We start from the raw sequence: 20,690 nt of genomic DNA on the forward strand, positions 1-20,690 counted from the left end.
TTCAGAACCCGGTGAAAACAAGGAATAAAAATGCTCTTCCAAAATATTTTGCTTTGTTTTCTGTTGAACGCCAGGATGCTCAGGACTGGATGTGGGTGATAAAAAATGGAATTAAACATTTCTCCCATCCCTTCCAAATGTAACTAAAGCACCCCAAATATTCTTTTTTTAGCACTCTGTGGAGATCCCCACATGCAGCTGCTCTCAGACACATTAAAAACCTCCACTTTTATTTGGTTTTTTAAAGAAATTTATGAATTGTGCAAGAAAGGGTCGCACAATGATTTACAGATTTGCTGTATGTACAGATATTTAACATTTTGCTGGTAACATTTGAAAGATACATAATAAATAAACCTTGTCAGTGATGAACAAACTGGTAAGATATTTATAACATGAAGAGAATGCAGCTTTGGGTGTGAAACGAAGGGAAGTGTATCTTGATGAAATAACATAAATTTGAAAAAATTATTTACAAATCAAGCGCTTTGGGCAGAAAAAATACATGAAATATTTTCTTATTTTAAAAATTGTCAATTTTACACATCAGATGCTACAAATGCTGTTTGCTACTCCCAACAAGCCTGAAAGCACATTCCAAAGTATTTTAAACAAAAAAAAAAAAAAATCCTTTTACTGCTGAATGTTTTGCTCAGTGCCAAACCTGAGTTGCTGAAATTATCTGAAATCATCTATTAAAGAACTTACTAACAAATATGTATTCCCTCTACTGTGATTTGTACTTGAGAGGCTCAAGCTCCTTTTTTTTTTTTTTTTTTTTTTTTTTGCATTTTAAGCACTTCCAAGTTTGCTAGATTTGTTTTAGGGCAATTGAAAGAATTCTGGAGAGGTCCCTGGGGTTGCAGAAATAACCAAACTGCTAAACTTGGGGCTTAAATTGTGATTTCAGTAGAGGCAACCCAGGTTAAAGAATATTAATGGCAATAAAAATTTAAAATCACTAAGAGAAGAACTGTTAATTCCCTTTTTTCTCATATATGCAGGCATCACTGGCACCAGAATATAAACCCAGGTCAAAATGAAAGGAAATAATTCCTCCTGTGTGTCACCCAAGGATTCAAATCCACAGAAATTCTCACTCCTGTGAGCCACAAAATGTTTGCTGTGTTGTTTTTTTTTTTCTACAACAAACCAGTATCAAATATGGAAGCAGCACTTTGAAGGTGCCCAAAATGTGAATTATTGCTGCACAGTCACACTGCTCCTCCCTGCAGCACTGGCTGCTGCTCGTTCTCTTTCTTTAGCAATTTCCATCTCTATTTTGGCTTTGATTTTATTCCAGTCCACTTCCAGCTGCAAGAAGAGAAAAATGAAACACACAGAGCTCAACATCAGAGAGAGCCAGGTCAGTTATTCCATTTAAAAATACAATTCTCAAGTGTTGGGTACCCAAACTCATGGAAGATACGAAGGCACAGCTGAGTTCTAACTGAGCTTCACCTTTAAAATAAACCAATCATTTCAGTAGCAGGACACTGATGTCATAAAATTAAATCAGAAGCAGATTATTTTTGTGTTTTATTGCCAGACTGCCAATGAGATTTATTAAAGCACCCCAAATATTCTTTTTTTAGCACTCTGTGGAGATCCCCACATGCAGCACCTCTCAGATACGTTAAAAACCTCCACTTTTATTTGGTTTTTTTAAGAAATTTATGAGCTGTGCAAGAAAGGGCCGCACAATGATTTACCAATTTGCTGTATGTACAGATATTTAACATTTTGCTGGTAACATTGTGTGGAATGGCTCATTAGGGGCTGACTTTGGCTTAGGAAATGAGACTCCTTAGAATTGCTCCAAGTGAATGCCTTCCATTGGAAATCCAGCTTTATTCCAAGTGTTCTGGGCAGTGTCCATGGAAGGAGGGGAATTCCCAGCCCAGGCACCCCCTGACCCTTCAGCTGCAGGGGATAAAAGGATTCCACACAAAGGAAAGGCTTTTTTGGGGCATTCCTGCCCCAGAATGCTGAGGAACAAGGAGGGGAGAAGGACAGCAGGGAATTGTGCCTCTCCTGAGGGAAATGTGTGGAAATATTCCAGTGGAATCCAAGATCCAGCTGCTGGCCTTCAGGATCTGTGAAACACTAATAAATTGATTTCCTGGTGCTGCAGAGGGTTTCCAATAAATGTATATTGACCGTAGTTTAAATCAGAATGGTTTCTGGTTCATAAATATCCCGATTCCTTCAAAGTTTGTTACTGTTTCTATCCATAAAATGCCAGAAAAAAAATGTTGGCAATATCTGAAAGACTCATTGAACCATGGTGAAGTTTAACTCTGTTTATAGAAAACAACTGTGCCTTCACTTGTGTGATCTTCACCAGATATTAAATCTATATATTGTGAATCCTCAAATACAACCCATGCCCAGCTATTCCTGGCCAAGCAGCCCAATATGAGGCCAAAAACTGTAAAAATTCCACGTTTCTGTTCACTTTTGAAGCCCAGAAGGAAACCAGAGGTGCAAACCCACCCCACCCTCCAGCAGGAACAACCCTGAGGGACACTTACACCTTCTGCATATTGCAAAAAACCTTTGGTTGGTTTCTTTTTTCCCAAAATCCTCCAAGAATTTCTGCCTGTAAGCCAGGACCGTGTCCACGTGCGTCCTGTGCTTCACTGCCAGATCCAGGGCTCTGCAACGGAGCAGGAATGGGCTGGGGAAATGCTCTGGCACCACCACAACCACCCAGGTGCTGCAGAAACTCTGAGGGCGAGGGCAGAGATCCCAAATCCAGCCCCACATTAGGGTCAGGAGGTTAAAAGTAGCCAGTGATGAAAAAAACCCAACCGTTATTGCCACTGACGACCTCATCACGTCATTAATTTGACCCCGGGAGGTTTTTTATTTCAAGGAAATGCAGAATATTTCAGAGTTTAGCACAAAAATTATAATGTTTAGTAGCTTTTTTCTAGTCAGAAATAGGTTCTGAACACTCATAATACACATTCATGATATAATCTATATCATATTTATAAATACTGTATAAGTTGAGAAGGTCAGACATTGGATTAATTTAATGAATTATTCACACTTGGTTTCTTCTAAATGGTTTAAAACCACTGATATTTGATCTACAGAGTGTTTTTAGATTAAAGAATATTATTTTCTAATATCCAGCTTAAACCTCCCCTGACACAGCTTCGTTAACAAAACCAAATTTCAGATTTGTGGGGGAAAATCAACCTTTTGCCTGAATATATCAATATAACAGCAGAGAAATCAGGAGTAAACAACTCAGAGGACTCTGTCAGAAAACGTGGGGGTTTCGTTTAAATGAGAAATTCCTCCTTTGTTTTCTCAGCCTTAATTCATATTTTCTCCACCTACACAATGCTGGGAGTTTGGGTAGCCACAGTTTTATTTTTAGCAACAAGACATTTCCAAGCAGCCCAAATTCCACAGCCAGTCTGGGGCATCACTGAGGCCTCCTCTGTGCTAGCAGTGATGAGAAAGCAAAATGTTATTTCAAAATGTTTCCAGGAATATTTTGGGCTTTTATTTTGTATTTTCTAAATACAAAAATGCTGGCTTATTTGGTTATTGTCAGGCTTTAATTCGTTTTTTTTTTTTTGAAGTCGCGGGTGATTAAAAGATAAAAAATGAGTCAGCAATGAGACAACCGATGGAAATAATTAGGAAAACATATTTTAATGTGGAAAAACTCCTACCTTTCCCAGTTGTAAAGGTTGATGTTGATTTGGATAGCTTGGTACACCAGGCCTGACTGCAGCAGGAGCGTTTCCGCCTCCTGCGCGTTCCCGCTGAAGAGCAGCGTGTGAGCCAGCCTGGACTCCTTGGAGGGCAGCTCCTTGATGGAATTGATGTACTGCACTTTGTCAACCTGCCCACGAGCACGACAGCAAAGGGAATTCACTCACCAACTCGGCTTTGCAAGGATTTAATTGGAGCTAAATTGGGATTTAGCTCCATTTCCTTACCTCGCCGATGGCCGCGTAGGCGATTTCGGCCGTGCTCATGTCCCTGCTGGCCACTGCCATGGCAGCCAAACAGGCCCACAGGGTCTGATCCTGAAATTCAAAATAAAAACCAACGTGGAAACCTTCAAACGGCCATCAGCAGCCTGCAAATGACTCCTCAAAGCAGCTACACAAGGCTTCCGAATTGTGTGGAATATTGCATTTCTCCCCGGGTCGTTTATGCGCTCTCAGTCTCTTATTAGGAAATCCTTAATTATTTCTCAGGACTAGGAATTAGAAAAACTTCATGGTAGTAATAATATTACACCTTTTAATTATTATTTTATAGCTTACTTCTTATTATATTTTTATATACTTATGATATTATATATTTTTAATTATATTTTTATATACTTTATTTACATATTTACATATTTATATACTTTATTTATTTGTTTACATATTTATATTCTTTATTTACATGTAAATTTCTAAATATATATAAAATATATATTATATACATTATATATATTATATATATTGTATATATATATAATATATATTTCTATATATATAGTACATATATAAATATATATTATATATTTATATATATAATATATATAATGTATATAATATATTTTTTGACTTTTATATATTTATATATATTTATATATTTATTGACTTTTATATATTTATATATTACTTTTAAACCTTTTAATTATTATTTTATAATAACTTTATTTTATAAATAATTCTATATATAATATACAATATTATATGATATATAAACAATAAATATATATTTTAATATAATTTTTATTTTATATTTTTATAAATCTTATTTATTCATAAATTTATAAGTAAATATATAAATACATATTTCTATATTTTTATTTATTTCTTTTTATATATTACTTTTTTTTACCCTTTCATTATTATTTTATCTATTACTTTGATTGTTTCTGTGAGGTTTTTTTTTGGGGGTATTTTACACAACCTTGAGGAAACGCCATGAACTCAGAATCTGGGAATATCCTCAATGACATTTTGATGGATTTTCAAGTGACAACATTATGACAAAGACACACTAATAATATAGTTATTTTAACATAGTTCAAGCTACATATTTAATATAGTTTAATTTAATATAGTTGAATATTTTAATATAGTTTAAGCTACAACATCTAAAACTCTGTTCAGAGAGGAAAAATGTCATTTTGGACTTGCTAGTGCAGGAATTAAGGAGAATTTTGTTGAGTGTGTTCAGTAACAAATGTGGAAATAAAGACTTTGCACTGTGCAGGTTTGAGAAGGATCACTCCTGACTGAAATCAGAACAAACAGCCTGAAATTATCCAGGAGATGAATTTTTTTTTTTTTTTTTTGATGGTTCCAAGCTGTTTCTTGCTGCTTTTTTTTCCCCTCAAAAAAAAAAAAAAAGACTCATTTTGTTATTCCTGATTGGAAATACTTTCTATTCTCTACCTGGACTGCCAAAATCAAAATATCCTGACTTGGATGCTTAAATCAGGTGATGAGGACACTGCAAATAAAGATTCTGTTACAATTCATTCTAATTATGCAACCCAAATTATCTGGATGTGCATTAATTTAATAACTGGTTACACAAATATCTGAAATACACATTTAAAGTACTAAACTTTTCTAGGAATAAATGGGAAGGAAGGTTGGAAGGGATATTGCTTTGTAAACTACCACACTCACCTCATCTGTTGCTGTTGTCTAAATAAATACAAAAGAAAGCAATGGGAAAGGAAGAAAATAAAAAGAAATGAAAGAAAAGATGCAAATTAACAGGTAATTGTGGAAATGTTGCTTTTCATTGGTTATATTAAGGTCCAGACCTTAAAGTTAAAGGTTTGTTATATTAAAGCCCAGACTTAAATATTGGTTATATTAAAGCCCAGACTTTTAAGTTTAAAAACTTTAAAAACTTGAAGTTTAGAACTGAATTCTGTGAGCACCTGTGTTCAAATCCAGCTGCATTCTGGTGTGGCTAAAAATAAGAATTATTATTTATCATGGAATTATGGTGTTATGGCATTAACAAAACCACCTCACTTTGCACGAGTGACAAAAAACGAGCAGGCTGGAAATGAGCTGTACCACTTGATATGGAGGGATCACTGTTGAAGAACACATAAAACCATCCAAAGTGGTTGTAAATATTGCCAAAAATCAGGGGTGCCTTATTGTACATGCAGGGGAACCCGGTGGGAAGAGCTGATGTGTGACTCCAGCTCAGAAGGCTGAATGATTTCTTTATTATAATTATGCTATAATACATTAATATGATATTTAAAGGTGATACTAAAACTACAAATCTGCTTTTCTAACTACCAAATCTCACTCACGACTCGTGCCCCTCTCTGAGAATCCAGCCACGGGTGGGTCATGTGAGTTTGTGAGCCCCAAGTTGGGCAGCTCCCGTGGCAGGGGAGACCCTCCTGGAGCAGGAAAAGGAGATGCATTGGAGTTTTTTGGTCTCCAGCTCCTGTTTATTGTTATCTTATCAAAACTTCAGCACTGTCTGCACCAGACTCTGCGTGCAGGAAAAGCAGCACAGAAATGGCCACGACCTCGTGTTGCAAGGCTTTTCAATCTAATCAAAAACTGAGCTGCACAATTAACAAGTGACACCTAAATTATTTTCCTTTCTAACCCAATAACTGACCCCTAAAGACCCTCAGTGTGGATTTTTCTGCCCAATTACAAGACACCACCTAAACCCACGAAGAAAGAAGAAGGGAACTCAAGACAACACCCGGTACCCTCCACCTTGAACCCATCCTAAAAATCCTAAAACCTGAATTTCTCACCCCTGTGACACACTGCACTGCTCTCCACAATCTGTTTCACACTTTTGTGGTTTCTGGTTCACCTTGAACGAGGTGAGGTTTTCTCCATGAACGAGGGTCAGGGTCAGTGCTCCCCTGGGGGTCAGGACACCCCAGAGCAGCCAGGGAAATATTCCAGTGCCCTGGAATTGACCATCAGCTCAAGCAATCCTCACCATGATCCAACCAAGCCATCACCCCAGGTAAACAATCCCCCAGGCACATTCCACATGGGAAAAGCGAGGTGCAGAAGTAGGAATTGTTTTCTCTTTCTTCCCTCAGTGCTGCTGTGTGAAAACTCCTGCGAGAGAGCAGAAGGTGCTGGCACAGTACCTTGAGGAACCTGCAGAGCCGGAGCCCGTGCTCCCAGCGGGACGCGCCGGCGTGGCCGTGCAGGATGGCAGGGAAAGGGGAGACGTGCAGGTGCACCAGGGACCCGTCCGCCCTCCTGATGGTGACCTGGCTCCCCACAAAACTCACGATCTGAGGGGCCTTGCTGAGCTCACTGCGCGGAAAATACCAGAAAAAGGAATCGGCATTTGTTTGTTTTGACAGGCAAAGGATTTAAGATCGATTGTTTGCGAGATTGTTTCAATTTCCGACATCGTCGGAACAAATCTTTTCTGGGTTTATTTTTTACAAAACGTGAGGTAAAATTTTATGAGAAAGAAATCAAACTTTGCTTTTACCTCTGCTTTCAAACCCTGCCTCATCATTTCAACCCTAAACTTTATCATTTTCCTTAGAAACCCCTTTTTCCTCATTTCCCAAGGAGAATTTTAGAAGCTGCAAGGCCAGTTTTTACTTCTCCCGAGCACAATTTGTTAAGAAATGAGGGGAAAAGTTAAAATAAATCATGTTTGGATTAAGAAGGATTTCTTACCTGGCATCTTTTTCATACAGGGTTTTTGGGAGAAGGTCTTTATCCACGTAGACTGTGTTGGGATAATACCAGACCGTGAACCTGGAATCCTGAATCCCACAGAGGATGTTGGAGGTGTCATTCCAGGCCAAACTCTGCACCATTGTCCCTTCATTTACAGACCACAAGGAATTATAATAAATGAATAAACAGATGAAGAAATAACTAAGACATTTCCAGGGGAAACTTCAAAAGAAATGGGATTATAACAGGGTGGTTATTCAGCATTTTTGGTTGCTTTTTTAAGGTTTTAACCCCAAATTTGTAGCATTTTAAAAGCTGCTTTGCATGGAACTGATCGAAAAATCAGCAGAATTTAGATAAAATTTAGCAAAATTGTTTTTACCTCTATCATATAAAAGCCACTGGGTTTTTTTTTTCAAATTCAATTTCACTATTAATAAAGCAAAAAGTTGTCTCTTGTATGAAATATAAATTTATTTCCCTGCCAGCATCTTCCCAAACATCAGTTGGAATTTTCCTCACCTATTTTGACAATCTTCTGCTCCTTCCCAAACCTCTTCACGGAGGTGATGAAAAGATCTCTGTTCTTATCAATAAAAGCTATTTTTCTCTCACTTGTCAGTCCTTTCTGGTCCAAAGCAATCTCCACAATCTCTGTCTGAAAAGATAAAAGAGAATCTCTGATTCTTATTTTGGGGATTTTATATTTGGACATTCAAATTGATTTTTTTCCCTAAAAACAAGGCACAAAATTCTTGGGTTGGAAAAACACTTTGTGTGTGATTTCTCTGTGGAATAAATCATTCCATGGGCTTAGAATTAAGATTATTTTAAATTCCTTTCCAACCCAACCCATTCCGTGATTCTGTGAGTTTATAAACTGAATTTCATAAAGATTAAAACAATTCTGAAGGCAACACAAAGCATTAAAAGTCAGCTGAAAAGCTCCTTTCTATTACGATTTAAAAACCTTTCATGGGTTTTTAGTGCCATTATTGAGGAAAGCCATTAGTGATTCTTAATTTCTGAGTAAAATAAAGACATTAAAGCCTTCACTTTACCTTGTGGGTCAGAGGTTTTCCATCACCCAGTGGCTTCCCAGATAAAGCTTCAAAGATGTAGATAACTGAAGAAAAAGAATTGTATAGTTTATTAATAAAAGCAGAATGGATTTTCCAGTGACTCCATTCTTTTTGGAGTGTAATTTAGCAATATTCCATTTTATCCACTGATAAAATGTGAGTTTTATCCAGTTTATCCACTGTGAGTTTTACCAGTGACTTTCACATGGTGGTGAAAAAAAAAAAATCTTATAAAAACTGGAATTTTTACTTCCTATCCCTATTTTTCATTTCCTGTCTGGCTTTCCAGAAATGACACCAAATTGTGCTAAAAGCCTGCAGCCATAATCTAAATAAATCCACATTTCCAACATCAGATTGACTCAATCTTAACCCACAATTTCATCCATGTTTAGGAGGAGAGAAAACTGAAAAAACCCATCAAGGAGTAAAAACTTATTCAATTATTTCCTGTAACCATTCCATGGATCAACTGGAAATTCAGAGGCAAAGCATTCCCTTGAAGTTTTTAAATTGATTTTAAGCACGAGCCATCACTTGAATTCATTTTTATGCTGAATATATTTATTTTTATCCGAAATAAAAGCAGAATTCACCCTTCTCATCAGCCTTGTCCTTCACTGCCAGGGTGTCATTGCTCAGGGACACTGTCAGGGCATTTAAAATGTCTGTCCTCATGCCTGGGTATTTTGGAGAGGAAATCAATCTGCCTTCATAGGAATATAAATAAAGTCCTCCACCATCCACCAGAAGAAAATGCCTAAAAAAGAAGAAAAAAAAAACCCTCCAACAACACAGAAGTAAATCAGTAAATAATACGTAAATAATCAGTAAATAATTATAAATAATACGTAAATAATTATAAATAATACATAAATAATCAGTAAATAAATGTGATATGTAAATAATCAGTAAATAAACGTAAATAAAATGTAAATAAATGTAAATAATATGTAAATAATCAGGAAATAAAATGCTATTTTCAACAATGGGAAATGTTTAATATCCTGCAACTTTTCTTCCAGCTTCCATCATTCCTAAGCTTTTAAACTTTCGAGATATTCTGGAAGTTCTGTATGGAAAAGTTTGGTTTTTTTAATGTATTATCTTCTGCCAGGTGAAATATTTATGATGTCAAATATTTATGATTTTTTATCTGGGTATTTTTTGTTTGTTTCTGGTATTTCAATTTGAGCTTATTTTGTTCATTATATGTGTAATAGAAATAAATAAATTATAATAATATAATATAATATAATATAATATAATATAATATAATATAACATAATATAATACAATAATATTATATTATAATATATATAGTATATATAATATAATATAATATAATATAATATAATATAATATAATATAATATAATATAATATAATATAATATAATATAATATGATATATTATATTATATTATATTATATTATATTATATTATATTATATTATTATACAATATTAATAGAACTATATTAATATAGTATTATTAATATAAAATAATAGAATATTACCATATCATATCATATTATAGTAATAAATTATAATAAATAATGCTATTAATATACTAATAATGTATATATAAAGTATAACATACTTGTAAGTATATAATAAAGTATAAAATAGCATAAAATACTAAAAAATTAGTATAAAATACTAGCAAGAATATAATAAATAATACTATTATAATAAATAAAAACATTTATTTATAATGTAGATAATATAATAAATCCATTTATTTACAGTATAGGTAAGAAATTTATTTATTTCAGGGTTCTATTATGTTACAATGAGCATTTTAACAATTCAGGCACCTTTCTGCTTGGAGAATCAAACTCACAGTTCCTTCCTTCAGGTCAAAAATCAAAGGAGTGTTCCAGTTCCTTGTCCTGCAAATAGAAAAAAAAAAATCAGCATTAAAACCCCACATATTTCGAACACAACGTTGGATTCAGGAGCAAAATCCGCACTTGGAATGATCAAATATTCCTACAAGGGATTTTTTTTCCAGCTGCAAGGAGCATTTGGGAAGCCAAAAGCACAAAAGAACATTTTTGCCTTCTTTGTTTCATCCCTCCACACCAGCGGCAGCTGGGCCAGGAGCCTGAAAAAGCAGCAAAATTCGATTTATGTGGCTTCTTTTATTTGTAAAATATTTTTTAAAAAAAGTATTTCTGACTCCTTTCCTCGTGCTCACGGAGCAGATATTTCAGTGAATGTTTCCATTTGTGTGTGATTTCTCCGTGGAATAAATAATTCCATGGGTTAGAATTAAAATTATTTTAAAGTCCTTTCCAACCCAACCCATTCCATGATTCTGTGAGTTTATAAACTGAATTTCATGGAGATCAAAACAATTCTGAAGGCAATAATTCATAATAATTATAATATATATAATATATATACATAAAATAAATTCATTTTTGTGCTTCCAATGAGGTTTCTGCCCCTCTTTTCCAAACAATGTGAGGAAGAGGAATTTATTTTTAATTATTTTAGTTGTGTGTTTTTCATGAAAACAAGTAACACTGCAGGGAAAAAAGAGCAAAATTCTATTTATATGGATTATTTTATTTTTAAAATATTTCTGTTTTACACTGATCTATACTAGCCTTCACCGAGCAGATATTCAAGTGAATATTTCAATTAAATTTTTTTAAAAAAATTAAATAAAAAATAAAAATATTTAAAAATAAATTAATTTTGGTGCTTCCAAGGAAGTGTCTGCTACTCTTTTCCAAACAATGTGAGGATGAAGAATTTATTTTAGTCATGAAAACACGTAACACTGCAGGGAAAAATTAGCAGAATTATATTTATATGGATTATTTTATTTTTAAAATATTTCTGTTTCACAGTGATCTACACTAGCCTTCACTGAGCAGATAGTCCAGTGAATATTTCAATTAAAATTTCAAAAAAAAATAAATATAAGAATTGAATTCTTGTGCTTACAATGAAGTGTCTCTACTCTTTTCCAAACAATGTGAGGATGAGGAATTTGTTTTACTCATGAAAGCACGTAACACTGCAGGGAAAAATTAGCAAAATTATATGTATATAGATTATTTTATTTTAAAAATATTTCTGTTTCACAGTGATCTGCGCTACTGTTCACTGAGCAGACAGTCCAGAGAATATTTCAACTAATTAAAAATAAAATTTAAAAAAATTAAAAATAAATGAATTCTGGTGCTTCCAATGAAGTTTCTGCCACTTTTCCAAACAATGTGAGGAAGAGGAATTTGCTTTACTCACAAAAACACGTAACACTGCAGGGAAAAAAGAGCAAAATTATATTTATATGGATTATTTTATTTTAAAAATATTTCTGTTTTACAGTGATCTATACTAGCCTTCACTGAGCAGATATTCCAGTGAATATTTCAACTAATTAAAAATAAAATTTAAAAAAATTAAAAAGAAATTAATTCTTGTGCTTCCAAGGAAGTTTCTGCCACTTTTCCAAACAATGTGAAGATGAGGAATTTGTTTTAGTCATGAAAACACGTAACACTGCAGGGAAAAATTAGCAGAATTCTATTTATATAGATTATTTTATTTTAAAAATATTTTTGTTTTACACTGATCTATACTAGCCTTCACTGAGCAGATAGTCCAGTGAATATTTCAATTAAAATTTCAAAAAATAGAAATATAAGAATTGAATTTTTGTGCTTCCAAGGAAGTTTCTGCCACTTTTCCAAACAATGTGAAGATGAGGAATTTGCTTTACTCACGAAAACACGTAACACTGCAGGGAAAAAAGAGCAAAATTATATTTATATGGATTCTTTTATTTTAAAAATATTTCTGTTTTACAGTGATCTGCACTAGTGTTCACTGAGCAGATAGCCCAGTGAATATTTCAATTAATTAAAAAAAAAATTTAAAAATAAATGGATTCTTGTGCTTCCAAGGAAGTTTCTGCCACTTTTCCAAACAATGTGAGGAAGAGGAATTTGCTTTACTCACGAAAACACGTAACACTGCAGGGAAGTGGAGACCACCAAATATCCATAATTCAGGGAGGCTTTAATGACCCTGTCCCGGAATTCCAACAAATCCACGGCGTCGTTGATGACGTTGTGCACCTGGAATTACACAAAAGAGCTGAAATTCCGATTCTTGCATGAAATATTCCTGCTCAGAAGGTCATTTGAGATGCCTGAACTCTGAATATTGTTTTGTTAAATTTGTTGGATATATTGAAGTAGATAAGGTATAACTATTATGATAATTAATATCTATTTTTTTTTATTTTTATAGGTTTTTTTATAATGGTGTGTGGTTTAGTTAATTAAATAGATTCTTTAATTAGGATTTTGATTTTCTATATTTATATTTTATGTGTAACCCAAAATATAAATATTGAGGTTATATTTTAAACTAGAGGTCTGAAAATTTAAGGCTGTTCAGCTGTTGAAAAATGGAACACCTCAATGTTTATTTCATTGTTATTTAAATAAATTTCGCTGTTATTTAAACAAACACTTCACCCAAACAATCCAGCAATAGCCAGCAGTGGGATGAAGATGCTGCAGAGCTCTGGAATTTTTAGGATCCCACAGCTGGAAGCACAGGAAATTCAGGAGATGGGCTGGGTGAGCAGGTTGTGGTCTTGTTATTCTGCTTAAAATTTGCTCAAGAAAATCAGAATTTGCCTCCGATTTTTCAGCTCAGAGATTTTAGAGAGCTAAAAATCCAAGGGGAGGACCTTAAACAAAAAAAGTATTTTGTTTTTTTTGTGGGGTTTTTGGGGTTTTTTTTCAAGATGTCACCATCCTGAGGGTGGTAACTTCTGATGTTCTCCATTAGGCACCAACTGCAAAACATGGACTGACCTCAATTAATCCAAGAGCCTGGAAACCATTTCCAAGGATATGTTAATTGCTATGACCACCACAGCATCACTAATTAACTTTGCCATTGTAATACTCAGGGGGAAAAAAAAAAAATCCATCTGCAAGCTTTTTTGTAGGATTTTCCTACGTAATATATAGGAATAAAATCAGTGTAAAAGAAGGGAAATGAAAAATGAGTCAAGGTTAGCTACATCTCCTCACTCTTTGAATTTAAAAAGAGAATTCAAACGCCATGGAGGTCGTTCCCAAGTGCATCTGGAACGAGTCGATGTCTGGGAATGAGGGGAAAATTGGGAATTTTGAGCTGATTTGTGTTCCCAGACACTGACTCACAGCATCCCACCCACGGCCCAACCCCAAATCCAGCCCTGCTGCTGCTCCAGCTCTTCCCAATTCCAAACCCAACATGAAAATGAAAAAAAAAAAACATTGAAGGGTCTCATCGGGAATTTAGGAACTCGATGCTGAAAAGCCCCAAATGTGTAATTTGGAAAACGTGGAAGGCTGGAAATCTTGATTATCCCAGGGAACAAACCTTGTGAGTCAACGTCTGGGCAACACAAATGAAATCCAAAATCCTCATTTTTGCGCTAAAACTTTGTGACGGGGCTGCCCAGCTCTGAGGTGATTTTTTTTTTTACCTTCATGGTTCTTCTCTTAATTAAGGTAATTTGGAAGTTCTGCCACTCCCAGTGCTGTTCCAGCACGTGGGCAAAGATGACCTGGCTGTTGCCACAGGCTCCGGCCAGCTGCGTGCCATCCATGGACCAGGAAATGGCAAAAATGCTGCCAGTGCTGGGCTTCTCCAGGGCATGAGACCACTGCAAAAAAAAAAAAAAAGAGAAAAAAATATAATTTCAGTTACTCTGTACTTTTAGAAATCATTTCTTGTCAGAAATACGTCTGCAGTATTTTTTTATTTATTTTATTTATTTATTTTATATTGGGATTTTTCAAGCAGCGACAAGAAAAGAAGTTTTTTTGGGATTGGATGTTTCAGTCAGAGTCTGGGTTAAAGAAAGGAGAAGCAGCAGGTAAAGCAGAAATGAAAAAGTCACAATGCTTGAAGTAGATCAGGTGCCAGTTTTTTACTCACAGCTTATTCCAAGTGTGTTCTCATTCATAAATCCAGGCAATCACTACATAAAATTAAGGTGCTTAAGAAATAATTACATTTCCTCCACTCTGTTACTGTCCCAGCAAAGGAATAATTAAAAATTTCCTCCAGCAAATTCTTAATTCCCTCAGCCTTAGCCATGAGACTCCTCTGAAGTTTAGAATTTACTAATAAATTCTTGTCAAAAATCAGAATTTCCAGACCAAGACAGCTTTTAAAAATTTCCTGCAAATCAGAAACACAAATCACCCTGAATCTCCAAAACAGATGTTTCCCTTCAAATGGATGACAAATAAAAATCAAATCATCTTTTTAGGGAATTTTTAGGAAGATATTCAAGCAGATTTTAAAACAAGAAGCAAATCTCAATTATTTCCTCTCTATGCAATAGAATATATTTTTGTAAAATGTAGTAATTGAAGAACTACCTGAATATCCAAATATATTTAAAGTCTTAGAGAGAAAATCAATAATAAAAATCACGAGATTGAAGTTAAATGTAAACATTGGATTGACTTTTGGATACATGAAATTATCCCAAAAGGATAATAACAGCTGCAGAAAATCCTCACCTGATGCTTCCAACACATTTCACACTCGGATTTCTTTCGCAGAGCATAAAACCCTAAAAATCAAATCCTACACACGAAGTCTTCATAGGATTTAGGTGGACAGAAATCCCAAAAAATCATTGTCTTTGCATGATTTAGGTGGAAACAAAATCCCAAATCAGTGTTTTTGTATTATTTAGGTGGAAAAAAAATCCCCAAAATTCAAGTCTTTGCATGATTTAGGTGGAAAAAAATCCCCAAATTGATGTCTTTGTATGATTTAGGTGGAAAAAAAATCCCAAATCAGTGTTTTTGTATGATTTAGGTGGACAGAAATCCCAAATCAGTGTTTTTGTATGATTTAGGTGGACAGAAATCCCAAATCAGTGTTTTTGTATGATTTAGGTGGAAGAAAATCCCCAAAATTCAAGTCTTTTTATGATTTAGGTGGACAGAAATCTCAAATCAGTGTCTTTGTATGATTTAGGTGGAAGAAAATCACCAAAATTCAAATCTTTGTATGGTTTAGGTGGACAGAAATCCCAAATCAGTGTTTTTGTATGATTTAGGTGGAAAAAATTCCCAAAATTCAAGTCTTTGCATGATTTAGGTGGAAAAAAATCCCAAAATTGATGTCTTTGTATGATTTAGGTGGAAGAAGATCCCGAAAATTCAAGTGTTCTTATGATTTAGGTGGACAGAAATCCAAATCAGTGTTTTTGTATGATTTAGGTGGAAAAAAATCCCAAAATCAGTGTCTTTGTATGATTTAGGTGGAAAAGAATCCCCAAATCAGTGTTTTTGTATTATTTAGGTGGAAAAAAAATCCCAAATCAGTATCTTTGTATGATTCAGGTGTAAGAAAATCCCAAAATCACTGTCTTTGTATGATTTAGATGGAAGAAAATCACCAAAATTCAAATCTTTGTATGATTCAGGTGTAAGAAAATCCCAAATCAGTGTCTTTGTATGATTTAGGTGGGAAAGAATCCCAAAATCAGTGTTTTTGTATTATTTAGGTGGAAAAAAAATCCAAATCAGTATCTTTGTATGATTTAGGAGGAAGAAAATCCCTAAAATTCAAAACTTTGTATGATTTCGGTGGAAAAAAATCCCCAATCAGTGTCTTTGTATGATTTAGGTGGATAGAAATCCCAAATCAGTGTCTTTGTATGATTTAGGTGGAAGAAAATCCCAAAAATCAGTGTCTTTGTATGGTTTAGGTGGAAAAAAATCCCAAAAAATCCAAGTCCTTGATTTAGGTGGAAGAAAATGCCCAAAATCCACGTCTTTGTATGGTTTAGGTGGACAGAAATCCCAAAAAATTCCAGTGAAATGAAGGTGTTGGACTCAAAAGGTTCAGTGGGAAGGGAATTCCAGTGGGTGAAATCCAACCCCAGTCGTGCTCCTGCTTTGGGAATTCTGGGTGGAATTAAAGCTCTTTTTTTTCCACACCTGGGGGAGTAAAAGGTGCTGCTGGCACTGCCTGAAATTCCATTTTCAAACCTTGGATTAAAGGCTTCCCCTTCCCCATCAAACCCTGGCTCTGTCAGCTGCACTTGGGAAGGAAATTCCCAGGCTGGAATTCCAAGGATGGAAATTCCCAGTTTGGATATTCCAAGGAAGGAAATGTCAATTTCTGGATTCCAGGGAAAGAAATTCCCGTTTTTAAATTCCAATATTTGAATTCCAAAGAAGGACACTTCAATTTTTGAATTCCAAGGAAGGAAATTTCTATTTTTGAATTCCAAGGATGGAAATTCCCATTTTTGGATTCCAAGGACAGAAATTCCCAGTTTTGGATTCCAAGGACAGAAATTCCCCTTTATGGATTCCAAGGAAAGAAATTCCCATTTTTGGATTCCAAGGAGGCAAATTCCCATTTTTGAATTCCAAGGATGGAAATTCCCATTTTTGGATTCCAAGGAAAGAAATTCTCATTTTTGGTTTCCAAGGACAGAAATTCCCATTTTTGGATTCCAAGGAGGCAAATTCCCATTTCTGGATTCCAAGGACGGAAATTCCCAGTTTTGGATTCCAAGGACAGAAATGCCCCTTTATGGATTCCAAGGATGGAAATTCCCATTTTTGGATTCCAAGGAGGCAAATTCCCATTTTTAGATTCCAAGGAAAGAAATTCCCATATTTGGATTTCATGGACGGAAATTCCCATTTCTGGATTCCAAGGACGGAAATTCCCAGTTTTGGATTCCAAGGACAGAAATGCCCCTTTATGGATTCCAAGGATGGAAATTCCCATTTTTGGATTCCAAGGATGGAAATTCCCAGTTTTGGATTCCAAGGACGGAAATTCCCAGTTTTGGATTCCAAGGAAGGAGGGTGAAATAGGAAAATTCAGAGTTTATCCTTATGCCTTTTCCCAAATCTTTAAAAATCTTTAATTTTAACCTTATACCTTTTTTAACTTTATTATAACCTTGTAACCTATTATTATAACCTTCTACCTTTAACCTTATGCCTTTTCCCAAAAAATCTTTAAAGGTTCCTCTTCACAAATATAAAATATTTGAAATACACCCTCCAAATTCACGGTGAGGTGAACCATGATGGACTGAACACACCCAAAACACCACAGCAATTTTTTCTTTCTCCAAAAAGAGCAATAAAACACAAGAAGAAACCAGGACAATAAAAGTCCCAAATAATCAAATTTTGCTGCAAAAAAATCCGAGCAAAAATGTGCAGAACCACGGGAAACCCACAGAGGCAGTGAGGACAATCTGTGCTCCCAAGGAAGGGAGGTGAAACTGCATTAAATTCATTTTAATTGGACAGCAAGATGCAAAAAAAAAACCTATAAAAATAAGGAGTAAACCTTCAAGGGAAATAAAATTTAAATACTAAAAGTGGTTATAATATAATTTAATAATAAATTGTTCCTCCACTTGCTTTTCTGTCAGGTTATTGTTATAAACTCCTTTTTATGGTTAAAAATAGCAATTTATGATTAGTGATGATCACAAGAGATGCTTGTGAACTCTGTGGTTTTCAGGTAAAGAATTTCATGTCCCAAAAGGCAAAATTTAATTAAAAATAAAATATTCTGTCCAGCAAAAAGGTGCTGGCAATCACAAGCAGTTTTTGCTAATAAAATACCCACCTGTACACTGATATCCTCAGGAATATTTGCTGTATTATCAATACATTTGGACAATTTCCAATTTTTATTAAATGTAATATTTTTTTCATATATATATAAAAAATATATATCTATTATATATATATTATCAGAGTGATATCCTCAGGAATATTTGCTGTATTACAAATACATTTGGACAATTTCCAATTTTTATTAAATGTAATATTTTTTTCATATATATATAAAAAATATATATCTGTTATATATATTATCAGAGTGATATCCTCAGGAATATTTGCTGTATTACAAATACATTTGGACAATTTCCAATTTTTATTAAATGTAATATTTTTTTCATATATATATAAAATATATATTTTTATTATATATATTATCAGAGTGATATCCTCAGGAGTATTTGCTGTATTATCAATATATTTGGACAATTTCCAGAGTTTTACTCTGGAATTTTCTATTTGTATTAAATTTAATATCTTTTTTTCATCTAAATAAATAAATAAATAAATAAATAATTTATATATTTTTATATATGTTTATATATATTATATATATAAAATATATATATTATATATATAAAAATATATATATTATATATATATTATCAGAGTTTTACTCTGAAAAATATTTTTAAATAATTTTTAAAAAATTTAAAATATTTTTTAAAAAACATTTACAAATATTTGTATTATATTTGATAATTTTTTAAAAAAATCGAAATAAAAGAAATGTGCAGAGTTTTACTCACCCCAGTTTTATCACAGAGACGTAAAGTGTTGAAAGATCCCACAGCAAATAATTCCCCATCCAGAGCCCAGGCAATGGAAGTGATGGGATACTCGTGGGGCTGGGAATTGTACAGGGCACGGCCAAAACTGTCCCAGACCTGCAGAAAATTCAAATTTCCACCCATGGCACCACGCTCTGGGCGAATTCGGGTGATTCCAGAAGAGGAATTTCCCCTCATGGCTTAGTGGAATTTGAAAAATCACTTTATTACAGTTCATTTTTGGGTTATATAGATATATATTTTGTATTTTTGTTATTGCAGAAGTGTAATTTCCCCTCATGGCTTAGTGGAATTTGAAAAATCACTTTATTACAGTTCATTTTTGGGTTATATAGATATATATTTTGTATTTTTGTTATTGCAGAAGTGTAATTTCCCCTCATGGTTTAGTGGAATTTGAAAAATCACTATATTATAGTTCATTTTTGGCTTTTTTTTTTTTTTTTTTTGTATTTTTGATACTGCAGAAGTGTAATTTTCCCTCATGGTTTAGTGGAATTCGAAAAATCACTATTACAGTTCATTTTTGGGTTTTTTATATATATATATATATATATATATATATATATATATATATATATATATATATATATAGTATTTTTGATACTGCACAAGTGTAATTTCCGCTCATGGCTTAGTGAAATTTGAAAAATCACTTTACTACAGTTCATTTTTGGTCTATATCTATATATTTTTTGTATTTCTGTTATTGCAGAAGTGTAATTTCCCCTCATGGTTTTCAGTGTGATTCGAAAAATCACTATTACAGTTCATTTTTGGTTTATATATTTTTTTGGTGTATTTTTGATACTGCACAAGTGTAATTTTCCCTCATGGCTTAGTGGAATTTGAAAAATCACTATATTATAGTTCATTTTTGGTTTATATATATTTTTTTTTTGTATTTTTGGTACTGCATAAATGTAATTTCCCCTCATGGTTTAGTGGAATTTGAAAAATCACTTTATTACAGTTCATTTTTGGGTTATATAGATATATATTTTGTATTTTTGTTATTGCAGAAGTGTAATTTTCCCTCATGGCTTAGTGAAATTTGAAAAATCACTTTATTACAGTTCACTTTTGGTTTATATATATATATATATTGTATTTTCGATACTGCAGAAGTGTAATTTTCCCTCATGGTTTAGTGGAATTTGAAAAATCACTATATTATAGTTCATTTTTGGTTTATACATATATATTTTTTGTATTTTTGTTATTGCAGAAGTGCAATTTCCCCTCATATTTTCAGTGTGATTTGAAAAAATCACTTTATTACAGTTCATTTTTGGTTTATTTTTTTGTTTTTTTGTTATTGCAGAAGTGTAACTGCCTCTCAGGTTTTTAGTGGAATTTGAAAAATCACTTTATTACAGTCCATTTTTGGTTTATATATATATATGTTTTTTGTATTTTTGTTATTGCAGAAGTCTAATTTCCCCTCATGTTTTCAGGGTTACTTGAAAAATCTGT

General features: G+C 33.6%; 1 protein-coding gene across 1 annotated transcript in view; it reads right to left on the reverse strand.

Annotated features, from left to right (window-relative positions):
- Nucleotides 1-209: 209 nt before the first annotated feature.
- The window catches only part of IFT80 (intraflagellar transport 80), a 31,882-nt gene continuing 11,401 nt past the window's right edge, over nucleotides 210-20,690 (reverse strand). The window contains 14 exon segments of the mRNA XM_053952299.1: nucleotides 210-1,314; nucleotides 2,535-2,555; nucleotides 2,557-2,659; nucleotides 3,696-3,868; nucleotides 3,966-4,055; nucleotides 7,136-7,307; nucleotides 7,686-7,833; nucleotides 8,211-8,346; nucleotides 8,750-8,814; nucleotides 9,367-9,530; nucleotides 10,588-10,662; nucleotides 12,749-12,867; nucleotides 14,280-14,459; nucleotides 19,173-19,310. Of these exon segments, the coding sequence (XP_053808274.1) occupies nucleotides 1,201-1,314; nucleotides 2,535-2,555; nucleotides 2,557-2,659; nucleotides 3,696-3,868; nucleotides 3,966-4,055; nucleotides 7,136-7,307; nucleotides 7,686-7,833; nucleotides 8,211-8,346; nucleotides 8,750-8,814; nucleotides 9,367-9,530; nucleotides 10,588-10,662; nucleotides 12,749-12,867; nucleotides 14,280-14,459; nucleotides 19,173-19,310 (1,698 nt within the window). The 3' untranslated portion in view covers nucleotides 210-1,200.

This window comes from Vidua chalybeata, chromosome 10 (genome assembly GCF_026979565.1).
Source record: "Vidua chalybeata isolate OUT-0048 chromosome 10, bVidCha1 merged haplotype, whole genome shotgun sequence".
NCBI classification, from domain to species: Eukaryota; Metazoa; Chordata; class Aves; order Passeriformes; family Viduidae; genus Vidua; species Vidua chalybeata.